Source organism: Tenrec ecaudatus, chromosome 14 (genome assembly GCF_050624435.1).
Source record: "Tenrec ecaudatus isolate mTenEca1 chromosome 14, mTenEca1.hap1, whole genome shotgun sequence".
NCBI lineage: Eukaryota > Metazoa > Chordata > Mammalia > Afrosoricida > Tenrecidae > Tenrec > Tenrec ecaudatus.
The window spans coordinates 12,475,371-12,491,538 of record NC_134543.1 but is presented as its reverse complement, the minus strand read 5'-3'; the positions used below and the strand labels follow the sequence as shown (position 1 = coordinate 12,491,538).

Genomic DNA, 16,168 nt, shown 5'->3' with positions numbered 1-16,168 from the left:
TCAGTTCAAATGCATCCATACTTCGATGGGCTTCCTTACTCAGTATCTAAGTTTCACATGCATACGACGCACAAAGACTACAGGTCAGACACAGCTTAGTCTTCAAAGTATCATCCTTGCTCTTCAATGCGCTAGAGACCTTGTGGCAGCAGATTTACCTAACGCCATACCTCTTTTGATCTCCTGACGCTGCTTCCATGAGCAGTGATTGTGGATCTGAGTAAGACAACATCCTTGACAACGTCAACCTTGCCTCCCTGTGTCAGGATACTCCCTGTTGGTCCAGTGGTGAGGATTTGGGTCTACCTTACACTGAGTCGTTATCTAGCCTGAAGGCTACACTCCTTGATCTTCATCGGCAAGTGCTTCAAGTCCTCCTTGCCGTCATCTGCCTGTCTCAGGTTGTTAATAAGCCTTCCTCCCGTCCTGAAACCACACTCTACTCCATAGAATCTGGCTTCTGATGAGTTGCCCAGTGCATAGTCTGACGCCCACCATTCCTGATATTAAGCCACGCGGTATTCCCTTGTTCCGTTTGCACAACTGCCTCTCGATCCATGTACAAGTTCCGCACGAGCACAAGGAAGTGTCCCGGAATCCCTTTGCACAGCCAACGAGGCACACGTGTACCTCTTTCTGGGATTCCCTGCTGAGCCAAGATGCATCTGACATCAGCAGTGATCCCTCTTGTTCCACGTCCTCTTCTGAGTCCGGCCTGGACTTGAGGTAGTTCCACGTCAATGTGCTGTAGCAACGGTTGCTGGGTGATCTTAAGTAGGCTGGTGGTTTCCCACTGTGAACCTTGCGGCTGGAAGCTGAACGGGTAACTACTACGCCACCAGGGCTGCTTGGCGACAGCAGCTGGAGAGGCTTGGTGATCAGCTTGGGGGCAGTGAGCTAGCTGGCAGTGATGACAGCGATACTATTCAGGAGATATGGAGAGGTGGCCTGGCCCGGCAAAAGTCACTCATGTCACTGAACTCCACACGCAGACACCGGGGAATGGGTGCATGTTGTGCTGAGTAGCTCGGCACCATGGAGCCCTGGTGGCGCCAGGGGCTGCTAACCAGCTGCTCCGAGGGGGAAAGATGAGGCTTTCTGTTCCCGACAAGAGTGGCCGTCTCAGAAGCCCCACGGCAGCTCTCCCTGTCTGATAGTACCCATCCCTAGGAGTCAGCATCAACTCAAGGGCAGGGAGCAGTGGTAGCTTCGCAAAAAGAGAGAGAGCCCCCCACGACTTAAGCCACAGGCTGGATAACTTCATCCGTAAAGGACAGATGGTAAGAATCTTGGGCTTTCTAAGTCCTTTGGTGTCTGACACTACTATTATTCTGGCGTAGTGTCTATGCAGCCACGGGTAATGGCTGTGTGCCGATAAAACTTTATTGATGAGCATGACTGGTGGACCAGATGTGGCCCATGGGGTGGTGGTTTGCTGGTGCTTGTTTCGATGTTTCCCGCCCTGGTGGCACAGTGGTGAAAGAGCCTCGCTGCTGACGGGGAGGCCCAGGGCTTGAACCCACCAGGCGCTCCCCAGGAGGACGAGGAGGCTGTCGGCTCCAGTACAGATCTATGGAAACCCACGTGGGGCAGCTCTCGCCTGCCCTACAGGATCATAAGTAAGGATCACCGTGGTGACAGACAATGGGGTTTACGGTTTGGATTTGTGGATATGGAATATCTGGCCCCAAAGAGCCCCACCTGGCCTCCTGCCCCAGGGGCCCTGGTGTTAGAAGTGGTGGCCACCTGAGATGGCAGGCATCTCTCGCCCAGCAGCCCAGTGGCTTCAGTCACCTTGGCCTGAGGCAGCTTCCTCCCACGTAAGAAAGCATTTTGCTCCCCTCAAACTGAAACACCAGGCAGTTAGCAACACACCCTGCTCCAACGCACCTGGACACCCCTCCTCCCCAGCCAGCCCCACCCCCACCCCCACCCCAGCCCTACCTGGACGGCGCAGCCCAGCACCAGGAGCAGCACCTTCTTCAGCTCCTCCATGCTTCTCCCTGGGGCAAAAGAGCGACATGCTTAATTACACTCACCTGCACGCATGTTCCACCCGTGTTGCACATCGCTGCCGGGAAGGCAAAGCCCACATCAGCAAAACGGCCGCCATCCTGTGCTCAGGGAGCAGCCCGCTGCACATGCACCTCTGCTGTCTTGCCTAGCGTCCTCTCCTCCGTGTCTAGTGTCCACTACCATTGCAGCGGCGACACGGGACTCAGGGGAACGGGTTTACTCAGGAGGTCACAGGCTGCACTGGGAGTGAGACAGCTCAGGCTAGAGTTGTTCACCAGGGCCCATCACAAAGTTCTTGCAGGGCTGCACTCAGTAAGGTTTGCACGGGAGCAGCAAGTCCAGGCACGTCCCGTCCCGCCCCCCCCCCCACCACCCCCAATTACATGCCCAGAGGGCTCCACAAAACTAGTCAGTTTTACTTGCTCCGTGGGCTGTGAGGCCACCATTCTGTTCAGTGCTCCTGGTTCTGCCGCCGCTCCTTGGATGTTCTGTCTTCTGGATCCAGGAGGTTCACTGTGCAGGACCTCAGATCCGGGTAACTCACTCCACCCCTGGCTCCTGCTTGTCATGAGCTCCCTCCTCATGCTTCTCCAAGAGCTCACTTCATACTCAGCAGGATGCACTCTGGGAATGACCAGTCCCACTTGTTTCAAAGAAACCTTCTTCAGAAGTCCCTGGTTCTGGGCCTGACATGGTCACCCAGCAGCGAGGTGACCCAGACAAGCAGTCAAGTGGCTCCAGTCTTCCAGCCTTAGCTGCTACCTCTGGAATGTGGGCACACTGGCTCCCTCTGCCAGGTTGTACAGGTCTCTGGCTCCCTGCCTCTCTCACTATGGCCTGCTTGGCAGAACCAGCACTGCTGTCGAGAAAGGCTGTCTTGGCCAATACTCAGTTGCCATGTGATGAAGTGGTCTCAGCAGAGAGGAGCCCAGGTGGCAGAATGGGCTGTTCAATTTAGCTGCTCATCACAAGGTCAGAGGTTCAAACCCACCAACTGCCCCACAGGAGAAAGATGAGGCCGTCTGCTCCCATAGAGATCTACAGTCTGGGAAACCCACCGGGGCAGTCCTGCTCTGTCCTACGGGGTTTGCTATGATTTGGAATCGACTCGATAGCACGAAGTCTGGGCTATAGGCAGCTGGGATGGGGAGATGGATGGATGGGTGGATGGATGGATAGATAGACAGATAGATATTACAGTAGTTCACTAGAGGCCCTCAGTGTATGAAAGGGAGGGGATGCTGGGCTGTCCCCTCCCCCGTCTCTCCACTGGGAAGCAACTCAAAATAGCTCTTCCTGAGATAATGACTGCATTGTCTGAGAACCAGGATCAGGAGCTCACTCAACCAGAACTGTCCCCTCTCAGCCTGAGGGCGGGTGTCCTCGGCATCGGCATCGGGAGAGGTGAGCTGACCCTACGATCCCTGAGCCCACTTTCGGGCGGGCTCAGGGCTTGGCTTACACACACACACACACACACACACACACACACACAGAAAAGGGGGGGGGAGGGTGGTCCGGGCTGTGGATCAGTTTATTCCAGTTAAACCTTTCTCTCTGCTAATAAGGGTCGAGATCCATCAACATTTACAATGGGCAGTTTCTCAAAGTCTTTTATGACTTAAAAAAAAAATTGCAGGCCTTCGGGAAGCTGTAACCCACAGACACACAGAGACAGCCAGGACAACTTATTTATCCTGAATAAGCTGGGCTCCTGACCAGGTGCTCAGGCTTCGTGCTGATGGCGGGGAGCACCAGGCGGGCATGAAGGAAAGCCGCAAGTTGGCCTGGCCACGTCTGCCAGGTGGCCCCTTTGATCAAGGCTATGAAAGGTACAGGCCCGTCCCAGAGGCCCACAGAAGGTCCACTTCTTCACAGGCCACTGGCTGGGCCATTTAACCACCAGCCGGCCGAGAGCCGGCCGAGAGGCGGGAGAACGCCATGTGCAGGCCCCAGATGAGAAGCCAGAGTTCAGGCAGGTGATCATCCTGAACTCCCCTCACGGTGAAGCCCCCAATGACCCAATTAAACCCCGATTTCAGACTCGCTCTGACAACACGCGCTGCATCTCCCCAGCACTCAGCGAATGAAAACGGAAAATTAGGAGAGGAATCAGCAGCAGGGTCAGGATCAGGCAAACCCTCTGCATGGAATGCCCTCCGAAGAGAGGCCCAACGATGCGGAGCAGGGACAGGACGGAGTGCCGGGAACAAGTGAGCTCTAGAGGGCCTTGCAGACCGCGAACGGCAGAGGCCTGGGGGGATGAGAGTGGGTGTCTGTCTGTCAGGCTGCCAATGCTGTGCGTAGGCTTGCTGACTTCAGCGTGAAACTGGGGGCAGGTATGAAGCCGCGGGGAGTTCTGCAACTGTGCAGCCCCCAGCCCCCGCTGGGGAGGGCGCCCAGAAACGTCAGCTGCACCCACACCTACCCACCACCCGTCAACCTCAAGTAGAAAGGGCATGGGGGAATCCCAGGAGGGCCCCACAGCTGGAGGCAGCGTTCAGGCTAAGAAAAGGCTTGGTTGCTTTACCTACTTAGTTACAGAGGGAAATGCACACAGCCTTCGTTAGTCAGATGGAAAATAGACAGACAGACAGATCTAAACTAGACAGCCAGCCAGAGAGACACATAGGTAAGCAGATAAGGGCGATTTGACAAGCCTAATGCCTTAAACTTAGACAAAGCTATCTAACCTATCTTTCTACATATATGTGTGTGTCTGCACGTGTGTATAATGAATCCAAGATCCCCGGTGGCACAGTAGCCACATATTGGGCTGCTAACCACCCGCACTTTAAAACCAGGAGCCAGCTCTGAGAAAGAAAGTCGAGGCTTTCTATTCCTGTAAAAAGCGAGTCTCTGGAAACCCACAGGGCCAGTTCTACTCTGATCTGTAGGTCAATGCCAGCGGTTTCGGTTTGATGAGAACTTGAATCAGTGCTGGGGGTGTAGTGGGTCAGCAACTGGGCCTTCTACTCCTGTAAAGAGTCATGTCTCAGGAACCCACGGGGGCAGGTCTACCCTGTCTGTAGGGTCTGTGAGTCAGAGTCGATTCGCTGGAGGTAAGTGTGAGGGTGGGTTTGGGGAACCTAACTCAATGGGACTGCCTTGCTAGTTCGGGTCTCACCAGTTTTCCGCCTTTGGCAGGGCTGGCAGCCTCACTACGTACCTACCATTCTCCGTGTGTTCAGACTCCCTTCTCTGGAAGGGTCTGACCTTCCACAGCTCCCACCTTTTTCCCTATAAAGCTACAGGTGTTTCTAGCAACCAGCTTCCAACCCGGAAAGGGAAGGAAGCCAAGAGCCCTGCGATCACCCACCTGTGGTGAGGGTGGATGTGGGGACAGACATGCGGCTGGACCGTGAGAGTTCTATAAACTGTGGAGCGGGATTAGATTAAAAACAAAACACCCAAGTTCTCCATCACCGAGCCTATTCTGACTCACAGAGCCCCTAAGAATAGAACACAGCTGCCCTGGGTTTCTGAGACCCTAACTCTGTATCATGGCAGGGGTGGGAGGGGGAGCCTCATCTCCACCCTGAGGAAGGGCTGCTGCTTTCAACCTGCTGACCTGGCAGTTAGCAGCCCAGAGCAAAACCACCAGGCCACCAGGGCTCCTCTGAGGCCCAGCCACCTACAAATGAGTACTGAGATGTGAAGCACTGTCAAGGAGGGAGTTCTTCCTGCCTCAACGGGCGCCCCACCCCACCCCTGAGGCCGCTGAGGGGAAGACAGGGGGGGTTATCTGCAGAGGCAGGCCAATGGAAAAGAAAAAACCCATCCTGCCAGCTCAGCTCTGTAGTCAGAACCCCCAGTCCCCTAGGCAGCAGCCAGGCAGAGGTTTCAATGACCCTGCCCTTTCCAGCTGCCCTTGGTGCCTGCAGACCCAGCGCCCACTGCCACAGTCGACTCTGACTCACAGCGACTCTAAAAGACAGAGTAACTGCCCCATGGGATTCCCCCAGCTGTCAACCTTTACAGGAGCAGACTGACACGTCCTTCTTCTGCTGCTGGGTTTGAACCGCCGACCTTTCTGTTAGCAGCTGAGCTCTTTAACCACTGAGCCCCAGGGTTCCTGGAGACCCCATCACTGCGCTCAAGGCAGCATCCTTACATGCGATCACGTGGCACAGCCTGACAGGGGGTCTCCAAGGAGCCGAGTCCAGGGCTCATCCACAGAGTGGAGACTTGGTCCTGGGGCCCCTCTCCCTACTTGTCCTTCTCCAATTCCCACCCAGACACTGTCCTTCCCCGCTGGCATGTCCTTCTCTGGCCCAGACCACACCAGGTGCAAGTGCACCTGATTCCAGGTGACCCCGGCCGTGTGTAGCCGAGCATACCGTGGGGCTCTCAGGGGTTGGTTTTTGGGAAACTGACCTCCAGGTTTCTTTCACCTCTGGGTGGGCTTGAACCTCTAACCTCCCAGCTCACAGCCTGTGAGCGTTGACCCTTCTCAAGGAGGAGGGATCTGGCAGAGCTGCCTGGGCCTGGGCCTGGTCCCAGCTGCACTGCAGGCACTTGGCAGGGGCTTGCTGAGTGCAGGTGGGGACGAGGGGGACTTAGCAGCCAACACCTGGCAGAAGAGCAAGGCCTTCGGTCTCGGTTCATTTCCTCGAGGGGGGAGGGGCATGAGTCTTCTTCTTCAGGGTCTCGGGTCTGCCTCCTCTGACCCTGGAACTCGGATCACCCCCTTCTGCTTGCCCTGGTTCTTTATGGAGGAGCCAGTCTCCCACAAGGACGGTCGGGAAGCCGCAGGGCCTCCAGCTCGACCCCTTGTCTCCTCTGTCGGTAAGCTCAGCGGTAAATCAGGCTCGGTCCTGCAGCCCTCCCCGTGTTTTGCTTTCCCTGAGAACAGCCCTGGAGGGTGAGCTGAGCTGCAGGGGCACCTCCCTCCCACAGCCCCTCGGGGCTGTGCAGACAGCAGACAGTGGGTCCTTGGGGCAAGGGGGGGATGAACGCCTGCACATGGGAGCCCCCCTTGGTTACACATCTGTTCCGGGACCATAAGCCTGGCCGCTGACAACCGGCATGTCACCATCCGTGGCCCCCACCAGGGACACCCCATGTGTCCACCTAGCCCTTCAACAGCAATGATCAAACGTGGGATTTGAGTCCCAGGCCGAGTCCCAGGTAGGGGTGGTGGGAGGGCTGCCTGACAGTAGCCCTGACCCCAGCATCCTGCCTCCCACAGGCCCTCAACCCCCTCCCCCCACATGTGTGTGCGTGCACATGAGACGTCTCTGCTCCCCTCCCCGGCTCACAGAGCAAGGCTGAAACACCTCATGAGCACCTTGACCATCGTCCCCTCTGAAACCCGCTGTCCCCTCCCCAGAAGCCTGCCAATTTCAAGAGCTGTCAGCAAATCCAGCTCCCAGCCCCCTACCCCCCCAGAGACCAGACAAGTTAGAGGTCTGACCCCAAAGAACTCAGCGTCAGACCCGGGAGTGGGCAGGGGGGACACAACAAGCGAGAAGGGGCCCGTCCCGACCACCAGGAGTAAACTGAGCGCCAAGACCTTTGACAAACAATATCTCCTCCCTCCTCCTCCTCGGCCGGCCGTGGAGCCCGCTCCCGCTGGAAGCCATGGTGTGGCCGGTCCCGCGGGTGCGTCCTGTGTACAGAGCATTGCTAGGACATTTACCAAACACAGTCGTATCCAGGGAGGCCCGGCCGGCCACTCTGGAGCCCAGCACGCTGGCCCGGCTGCAGCTCTCCGGGGCCTGGCCGGCTGTGGCCTGAAAGCACTCAGCTCCCACCCAGTCTGGTGGGGGAGAGGAGGGGGCTGCCACACTCATTTCTGAACCCAGCGAGCAGTGACATCTGACAGAGCGCTCAGTTACTTTTGGCACCTGCTCCCTGGGGTGGAAACAGGAGGTGGTCGCCCCATCAGGAAGCTCTGACATCGTCCCTCCTCCATCAGGGGGCTTGCGGGTTTTGCAACATCAAACATTAAAGCAATAGACACAGGGCCAGGAGGAGTGGAATAAAAATAAGTCAGGGTGGGGGATAGGGGAGGGGGGTGGACACAGGAATGCAGAAATGGCTCATCACCCCTTGGGGGGAAGACCCCAGGGACCCCAAATCTCAGGAGAGGCAGGGCCCTGGGGGAAGGAGTCCATGGGTGGCAGGGAGAACCAGCACCCCTTTCTAGAACAGTCTCAGCAGCCAGGTGGTCCTTCAGGAACAGAGTCCTCTATCTGAGTTTCCTTCAGGCAGCCCCCAATACTGACCGGCTGGGCACTGCGGGCCTGTGGGGGAGGGTTTCCATGGGACCCGAATTCCACTGCGAGGGTACCCTAAATTGGCGAGCAAATGAAGACCAAGAGGGTTCCACGTAACTTCCAAGGGTTTTAAGAGACCCCCTTCTGGCTGGCCACTGAATCTTCCCTGCGCCACTGCCCCCCACCCCAACACACACGCACACACGCACGCACGCGCGCGCGCACGCTGGCACTAGATGTCCTCCTTGCTCCGACCTAGAAAGAGATGTGAGAACTCCCAAGACGATGAAGTAGTTGTGTGTGTCTGGCTCAGCTCCCTCACCCGTCAGCCAAAGAAACAGTGCCCCGGGTGGAATTCCAGGGCACCTCAGGGTGTGAGCGAGCCCATCCTTTAAGCTCCCTTAGAAATCTCTCCCGGGAGCCTGTCCCGGCCTGCTGAGGCCCCTCTTCTTTTCAGTTCCCGTGGGCAGCTACAGGATGTCCCCGCTGGTTGTGCTTCTACTGGGGGCGGGGGGATGGGATGGGTGTCGGTCCCCACTCCAGGAGCCAGCATAATGTGGCACACCTGCCAGAAACAAACTCCAAACTGTAGAAAGCTATAAATAACAGCGGGTGTTGGCGTCAGCACCCCCAGAGGCACAGATGTGCCCGGCACAAGTGTGTGATGACAGATTTTGAACCCAGAGTAAACAAAACAAAACAAGGGCGACTCTCCCAGACAGCCACGTACGTCAAAAGGAAGCCATTCTGCTTCACCTCCAGAGGAACGCAAGCCGCTTCACATGTCTATTTTTACAATTCAAAACCGAAACCACGGACCCACACATATGCCTCGTGACTATGGTCTCCTGGTTGTGTCGTCTGGGTGATCGTGGTAAGGGTGGGGACCCTGTCAGAACCCACCCCGTTGGAGGTCCGGGCACCCCCACCCCTGGCCCAGGTCTGATATGTCAACCCCGCCAGCTGGGGCACCTAGGACATCTGGAGGGTCCCGGGGGGTGCTACTCCACTCCTTGGGCTCCCAAAGCTCTGAGACAGGCATCCGGCGTGAACAGCATGCTGAGAGTCACCCCACTGGCCTTGACTGGCACCGGGGAAACATGCTGCCTTGGGAAGTGTTCTGCCATCGCCATCTTTAGCGCCATAAGCCGGAAGGGAGAGAGGGGCGATTTGTTGCTTACGTACACTGTGCTGGGTCCCGGGAAGGTCGGTCACCTCTGAGTTTAAGGTCAGCTTCCCCAGAATGTTCTAGAATGGAGTATGAGGTTGGCTGCACTCCTCTGTGCATGTGTGGAAACCACTGAGCAGTACACTACACTCAGTGTGCTTTATTTATGCTGCATAATTTACACCTCCAGAGTGGCTGTGAACACCAGAGTCCATGGGAGCACACGGGCCTCTCTTCAGGGCCAGCCCCCAGGAGGCAGGCTCAGAGAGAGGCTGCCTGGAGGGTGGGAGGCAGTCTGGAGCCAGGATTCTGGGGAGTGGAGAGTACTTTGGGAAGCAATGAGGAGGCTGGGAAGAGGGAATGTGGCAACGGGTGGACGAGAAGCTGCCCAGTACAAGGCAGTGCCTGAGAGGATGGTGTGACATCAGACTGAACCGAGAGGATGGTGTGACATCAGACTGAACCATAAAAACTCAAACCCACTGCCACCAAGTCAAATCCAACTCAGCGTGACCCTCTAGGACAATGGCTAGATCTGCTCCTGAAGGTTTCCGAGATTAGGACTCCTCGTGAAAGCTGGCTTTCTCCCGAGGAGCAGCTGGTGGGTTTGAAAAGCCCACTTTGGGGCTAGCGGCCCAATGCCTAACCCACTGTGTCACCAGGCTCCCATTTGTGGGCCTGGCATTGGCAGTGACACAGAAGTCCGCCTGGAGGGAGCTGAGCTATCCCTGTGGTTAGGGGCGGGGCTCGGGCAGCCTAAGGGACAAAGGGTCTGTCACTCACTGGGTCCCTGGGTGCCTCCATCTCACCATCCATCAGTCACACGGCGAGCACGGGAGCTTCATTTCTATCTCCCAAATCGCACAGCACACCCAGCACCTGGTGGGCCCGCCAGGATCCCAGCAGAGGCACACTGCCCACCTGCCCCGATCATTTGACACTGGTGACCCTGGGGGGGGGGGGGGTGCAGACAGAATCATGCCCGAACCACCACCCTCAAGGCGCTACGGTCTCTCCGTGAGACCACCCCGGATCCAGCGGAAGCCCACCCATCTTGCTGGCTGGAGTGAAGTGAGCAGCCCCCTCTTGCTTTTCCTGCAGGAGACACTGGACACAAAGCCAGAAGAAAGGACCAGCATGAGTGGACAGGAGAGGCGGTGGGGCTGTGCGGGGTGCAGGCCAACCCTGCTAAAGACTGGGAGAGCCTCAGGGATCCAGTGGGGACCCCAAGGTGCAAAGACCTAATGCTTGGCCACAGCCAGGCGGGGCCAAAGCACCAGAGGGGTACCCTTCCACAGGAAACGTCCTGGATGGTCACTCGGGGAACTTTCTCTCCAGTCTTGGAGACGTCAGAGACTGCCACGTGGGCAGTTAAGAGCAGCCAGAGGGGGAAGAGGGTCCAATGGAGTCACAGAGAGGCCCCTTGTGGTCCGAGATCCATTCTAGCCCAGCCCTCCACGTGCAAGGTTCTCTGCTGCCCTGGACACTGCCCTCTGACACCAACCCAAACCCCAAAGACCAAACCTGCCGGACCCAGAGGACAGAGCAGGACAGTCTCAGGGCATCAGATTGCCATGCCTCTCTCGCACACGGCGGGCGCTTGCCCCCTATGCCACCCGGGCTCCCGCTGCACATGTCCCAAGGGCCCAAGAGTCCATGTGCATGCAACTAGACCTGCTGTCCCTTGGGTGGCCCATGTCCCTGCATCCCGACACAAGCAGGACTGCGGGAGACACGCTTCTGTTGTCCCTTGGTTATCCACAGGTGTCTGGCATCGCTGAATCCGCCTTCATGGAGGGAGTGGACCCCGACTCGGGTCTTACTGGGTTGTCAGCAGGGCACTCCCCTGGGAGGGCCAGGACTCATTCTGGAAAGACGTATGCCCCTGGACAGCAAATCCACCCTTTCAAGTGCCCAGCCTGAGCATGCGTGTCCCTTCCCTGCACGGGTTCCTAGCCGGCGGCCAGGGCTTGGTGGCCAAGAGCTGCCCCCAAGCTGCCGGCCTTGCTGAGACACAGCGGGGCGCGGCGGGCTGCCAAGGGGAGGGTCTCACTCACCAGACAGCGGGTCTTTGCCAATCATCAAGACATTGGGTAGATTCATGACGATCAGCTGCTGGAGGACTTCCTACAGAAAACAAAATGGGGAGAGGCCGTTGGGCACAGGAAGCCAAAACAGAGTGCCATTCTGTGAGCATCAGTTGTGCCAGGTCCCTGGGTAGCTCGTAGCCGTGAGACGGCTGGCACGGACTCTTTAGGACATGAGTAAAAATGGAAAGTCAGATTTTAAGTGTACGTCTGCCTCACACATTCCACACCAAAATCCACCACCACGGAGTGGATTCTGAGTCACAGGGATGCTGATCAGGGTTTCTGAGGCTGCAGACCTTTACAGAAGCAGACAGCCTCGTCTTTCTCCCTTCGAGTGGGCCAGTGGATTTGAACCCCTGACCTTGTGGTTGGCAGGTCAGCAAATTATAAAAGAATGCATCTGCTTATGTGTGCTGAGTCCTGAACATAGTTACAACACGTTGGTTGGGCGGCTCGCTGCAAGGTCAGCGGCTGGACGCCACCATCCGCTCGGCGGGAGGAAGACGAGGTTCTGGTACTCCTGTAGAGAGCTACGCCTGGGAAACCCACGGGCCAGCTGTACCCTGTCCTGTAGGCTCACCACGAATCGGAGTGTTTGACAGCTGTATGCACCTTGGGGAGAGTAAGCTGTGACAGGCTCCAACGGATTCTGTCGTCTGTGGTTGCCAGGTGCTGTCCGGGAGACTCTGACCCGTAGAGACCTGACACACAACAGAACAAACCCTGCCCGGACTGCGCCATCCCCTCACCGTCGTGCGAGTCCACTGTGGTCGTCCGTCCCCGTGACAGAGTCCTTTAGTAATTGTATTACACTGCTTGTGCAATGTAAAATAACACAGAATAAAGGTTAACAAGCGGCTACTGACTCCTTATAACTCAGTGATTCAAGATCAAGTGTCAAGGATTTCTTCAGGCCAGTCAGTGAAACTTTGCCGACGCAACTGCCCCGAGAGAGATGAATCGTCTGCATGCAGCAGGGAGCCCTGGCCCCACAGGGGGTTACTCACTGGGCTGCTGTCAGGTCAGCAGTTCAGGACCAGCAGCCGGCCGCACCACAGGTGAAAGATGAGGTTTTCTACTCCCGTGGAAAGTGAGTCTCGGAAACCCACAGGGGCAGCTCTACCTTGTCCTGTAGGGTCGCAATGAGTCGGAACTGCCTTGATATCTTTTATCTTCGCAGAGGCAATGCAGAGCCCCACCCCCTCACTTTCAAATAAGCCCCCTCCCACCATCCCTCAGAGCCCCTGCCCAGCACCTTTCACTACTCTCTATGGGGCACCCTGGCTTGTCCCTGCTGCCCGCCTGGACGTCTTCCAGGCTGGGTCCTTCTTTGCCTGCCCGACGTGCCTCACTGCTCAGGAAGCAGCAGTTAAACACCCAGGCTTACAGGAGGCAAACGTGGGGACGAGGACTCGCAGGGCTGAGAAGGGCCACTGCACAGAGTCTACACCACGGGAGCGCCTCGCAGGGGCTTCACGTGCCGTGTCCATTCAGACATGGTGGAACTGGCCAGGTGGCACTCTAGTGTGCACCGGAAAACACAATAAACCCCAAATGCTTTAACTCACTGCCAAACTCAAGTGGATGCCAAGCTCTGGGGGCTTCCCAGACTGTCACTCTTTAAAAGGGTTAGAAAGCCTCGGCTTTCGCTTGTGGGGCTGCTGGTGGTTTTGAACTGCTGACCTTGAGGCTCACGGCCCAAAGTACAACCCACTATGCCACCTGTGTCCTCAGCAAGGGCTCCTCGATGTTCAGGGCCCTGCCAATGAACATGGCTAAGGGGGAGGGAGGCTAGGGGGCCAGTTTGTCCCACGTGGCTTCCAGGGGCATCCCAGCCCCATGGAGACATTGGGCATGTGTGTGTGTATATGTGTGTAGGGGGCGGGGGACCCTCAGGGAGCAAGCCGGGAGTCAGTACCAGAGGATGAGACGCTAGCTGGCTCTGCCCTCTGCCACCATGTGTCTTTCGGTAGCTCCTGTCCACACCGCAATGGGGACAGGAAGGGGAGGGCGCTGTACCAGGAGTCCTGCTCCTGCTCCGGACGCACCAGCCGGCCCTCTGCTCAACACAACAGAACATCCTTCTTTCTGCCCTGCGCAGCCCCGTCAGCACGTGCGAGCTGGCGAATGCTTTCCCCGAGGACGTGTCTCCGCTGGTAAGTGCCCCTGAGTGCTGGGGATTAATTGGGAGGGCTGCGGCTCCACAGCCCTCCTTCAGGGCTGGAAAAAAGTTGTCGCCCACACATCTAAATCTATGACCTCAGCAAGGGAGCTCCAGGTCCCCCCGGGGCAGAGCAGACACCTCAACTGAGGAGCAGCGTTGAAATCCACTTTCTAGTTCACGCCCCACACAGGGACCCCAGTGCTAGGCACCCCCCCTCCACCCCCACCCCCAAATCGGGTCTAGAAACTCAACTTCAGGACGACAACAGCTGAAATCTAAAGAGACCGGCGCCTCCTCGCTGGGGCTGGTCAAGCCCCGGGTTGAAAGCCGGCTTGTCTTTCCCTCTACCGCCCCCAAGTTGCAAGGCTGCCTGGTCCTACCGTCCAGGGCCCTTTGAAGATTGAAGGTGTTTATCAAGGAGACACAAAAGGCGAAATCATCCCGAGGCTGTCTGCACTGCCACAAGGAAGAAATGCACTGTGGCAAAGGCAAGGCAGGCGAAACAAAGTGTCATTGCTAGTCGGCCTGTGTATCTTCTTCCCCAAAAGGAACTTTAAATTTTGTTTGGTAATCCAAGCTCCAAACACCTTGCTGTGGAGACCGTTCCAACACACAGAGACCCTACCGAGTAGAGAGGGGTTTCCAAGGCTGTACACTCTCATGGAAGCAGGCTGCCTCGTCTTTGTCCGGAGGTGCGGCCAGTGGACTTGAACCACCAGCCTCTGGAGTTAGTTAGCCCAATGCCTCACATGCTGCACCCACAGGGCTCTTGTTGAAGTGGATACCCACCACCTGCCCCTTCAGCATGTCCCCGGCATACACATTCTGTGGCCTCGATGGCATCGCTCCTGCTGTACAAGCAGGAATATGTTTTCAAAATCCCATTCACAAATAGGAGGCACAGGACCCGGCCACCTCCTCCGGCCGCCGTGCTTGGTTCGGGCCCGGCCAGGGCTGGTCCAGCTGCCACCAGTCCCCTCGCAGCTTCATCCTCCCTGAGCTGAGCCCAGGCGCCCTAGGTGGGGGGTGGGGGGCGCTCTGCAGCAGGCCCTCCGTCCAGCCGGGACGTGAGAAGGGTGCCAATCAGAAGGCCCCACTCCTGGCAACCAAACAGAAAGGCTTTGTGGAGGGGGCAGCTGACACTGGCCGTGCAGAGGGTGGGCGGTGGGCAGCTGGTCACACCCCGCTGTCATATCCTGTGACAGGGACCCAGGGAGGCTCTCTGCGGACTGCCTCCCCTGCCTGGTCACCCAGCCCCCTCTCCCTGCTTCTGACTGGCGGGAGAGAAATAAATGCACGCTAAGACCAGGCTGGGGTTCTGGCATCTCCTTTTCCCCCTGGGGCTGCCCCTGGTCTCTCCTCCCACCACCCTTAAATCTGCTCCCACATCCAAGGACAAGATGCAGGGGGACCTAACACATGCCAAGTGCAAGAGCAGGTGCCCTGGATAGCGCTCACCCTTACGCCTGCGGGGACCCGCTCACCCCACTGGCCAGCCGGAGGCCACATCCTCTCTGCGGGTGGGAGGTGGAGGCGACCTCAGTTCCCAGTGGCAACTGCTGGTTTCACAAAGAAACGGGAAGCATTCGCTCTCTCCTCCCAAATAAAACTGAACGTTATGGTTTGGCATCTGGCCAGGAAGGAAACCTGCATGCTGTTGAGCAAAGCCGTGGGTGCAGCGGAGAGAGCCGGGCTGGTTCCAGGAAGCGGGGCAGGCACGGGGCACAGGCAGCCAGCAGGGAGGCAGCTGAGGCTCCCCGGGCAGGGCGGAGGAGCTTGTGCTGGTCCAGACAACAGGACACTGCTTTCCACAGAGCCAACAACACGCCAGGTGATGGGGGCCCGGCCCAGTTCACAGTCAGGGCTGCCAGACAGGAAGCTGAGCTCCCTGCCAAGGCCCAGTACCCCACAACACGCACACTGCCCACTTGGGGCCCCCCAAAACAGACTCCCTGGCATTGAGCCGATTTCCACTCAAAACCACCCTCTAATAAGGCAGGGTAGAGATAGGGTGGAGCCTGCCCCTGGGGGGTTCCCACACTGTAATTCTTTTAAAAGCAAATACTCTCTGTCATCGAGTCAGTGCTGAGCCACGGTGATCCCAGACTGTCACTGTGGACGGGAGTCGAAAGCCCAGCCTTTCTCCCGCAGAGCTGCTGGTGGTTTCAAACTGCCGACCCTGCGGATCGCAGTCTAGCACGTAACCACTACCCCAGCAGGGCTCCTGGGTCCAGAAACTCATGAGACTGCTGGGCATCTTGATGGGCGCTGCGGGCTCTCTGCGGGGCTGGGACAGTGGCTAAGAAGGTGTCCCGGCAGAGAAGCAACTGGCCAAGCAGTCGGTAGCACCGCACTGCCAAACTCAGGTTGGTGTGTCTGGGAGGGCTTCCCGGAGGAGGCATTCTGCACTGGGCTGGAGAGTGAGTTCAGTGTGAGGACCAAGTCAACCCCTGGGCGACCTGCACACGGTGCCCTTTCTGCACACCATGCCCTCCTCCCCCGAGATCAC

General features: G+C 57.6%; 1 protein-coding gene across 2 annotated transcripts in view; it reads right to left on the bottom strand.

The window, feature by feature from the left end:
* CCDC88C (coiled-coil domain containing 88C) overlaps positions 1-16,168 on the bottom strand; it is a 115,722-nt gene that overhangs the window by 50,092 nt on the left and 49,462 nt on the right. For both annotated transcript variants that reach the window (XM_075530612.1, XM_075530613.1), the window contains exons 4-5: positions 11,463-11,532; positions 1,945-2,003 (exon numbers count right to left, since the gene is read on the bottom strand). In XM_075530612.1, coding sequence (XP_075386727.1) covers positions 1,945-2,003; positions 11,463-11,532 — 129 coding nt within the window. The remainder of the gene's footprint in view (positions 1-1,944; positions 2,004-11,462; positions 11,533-16,168) is intronic.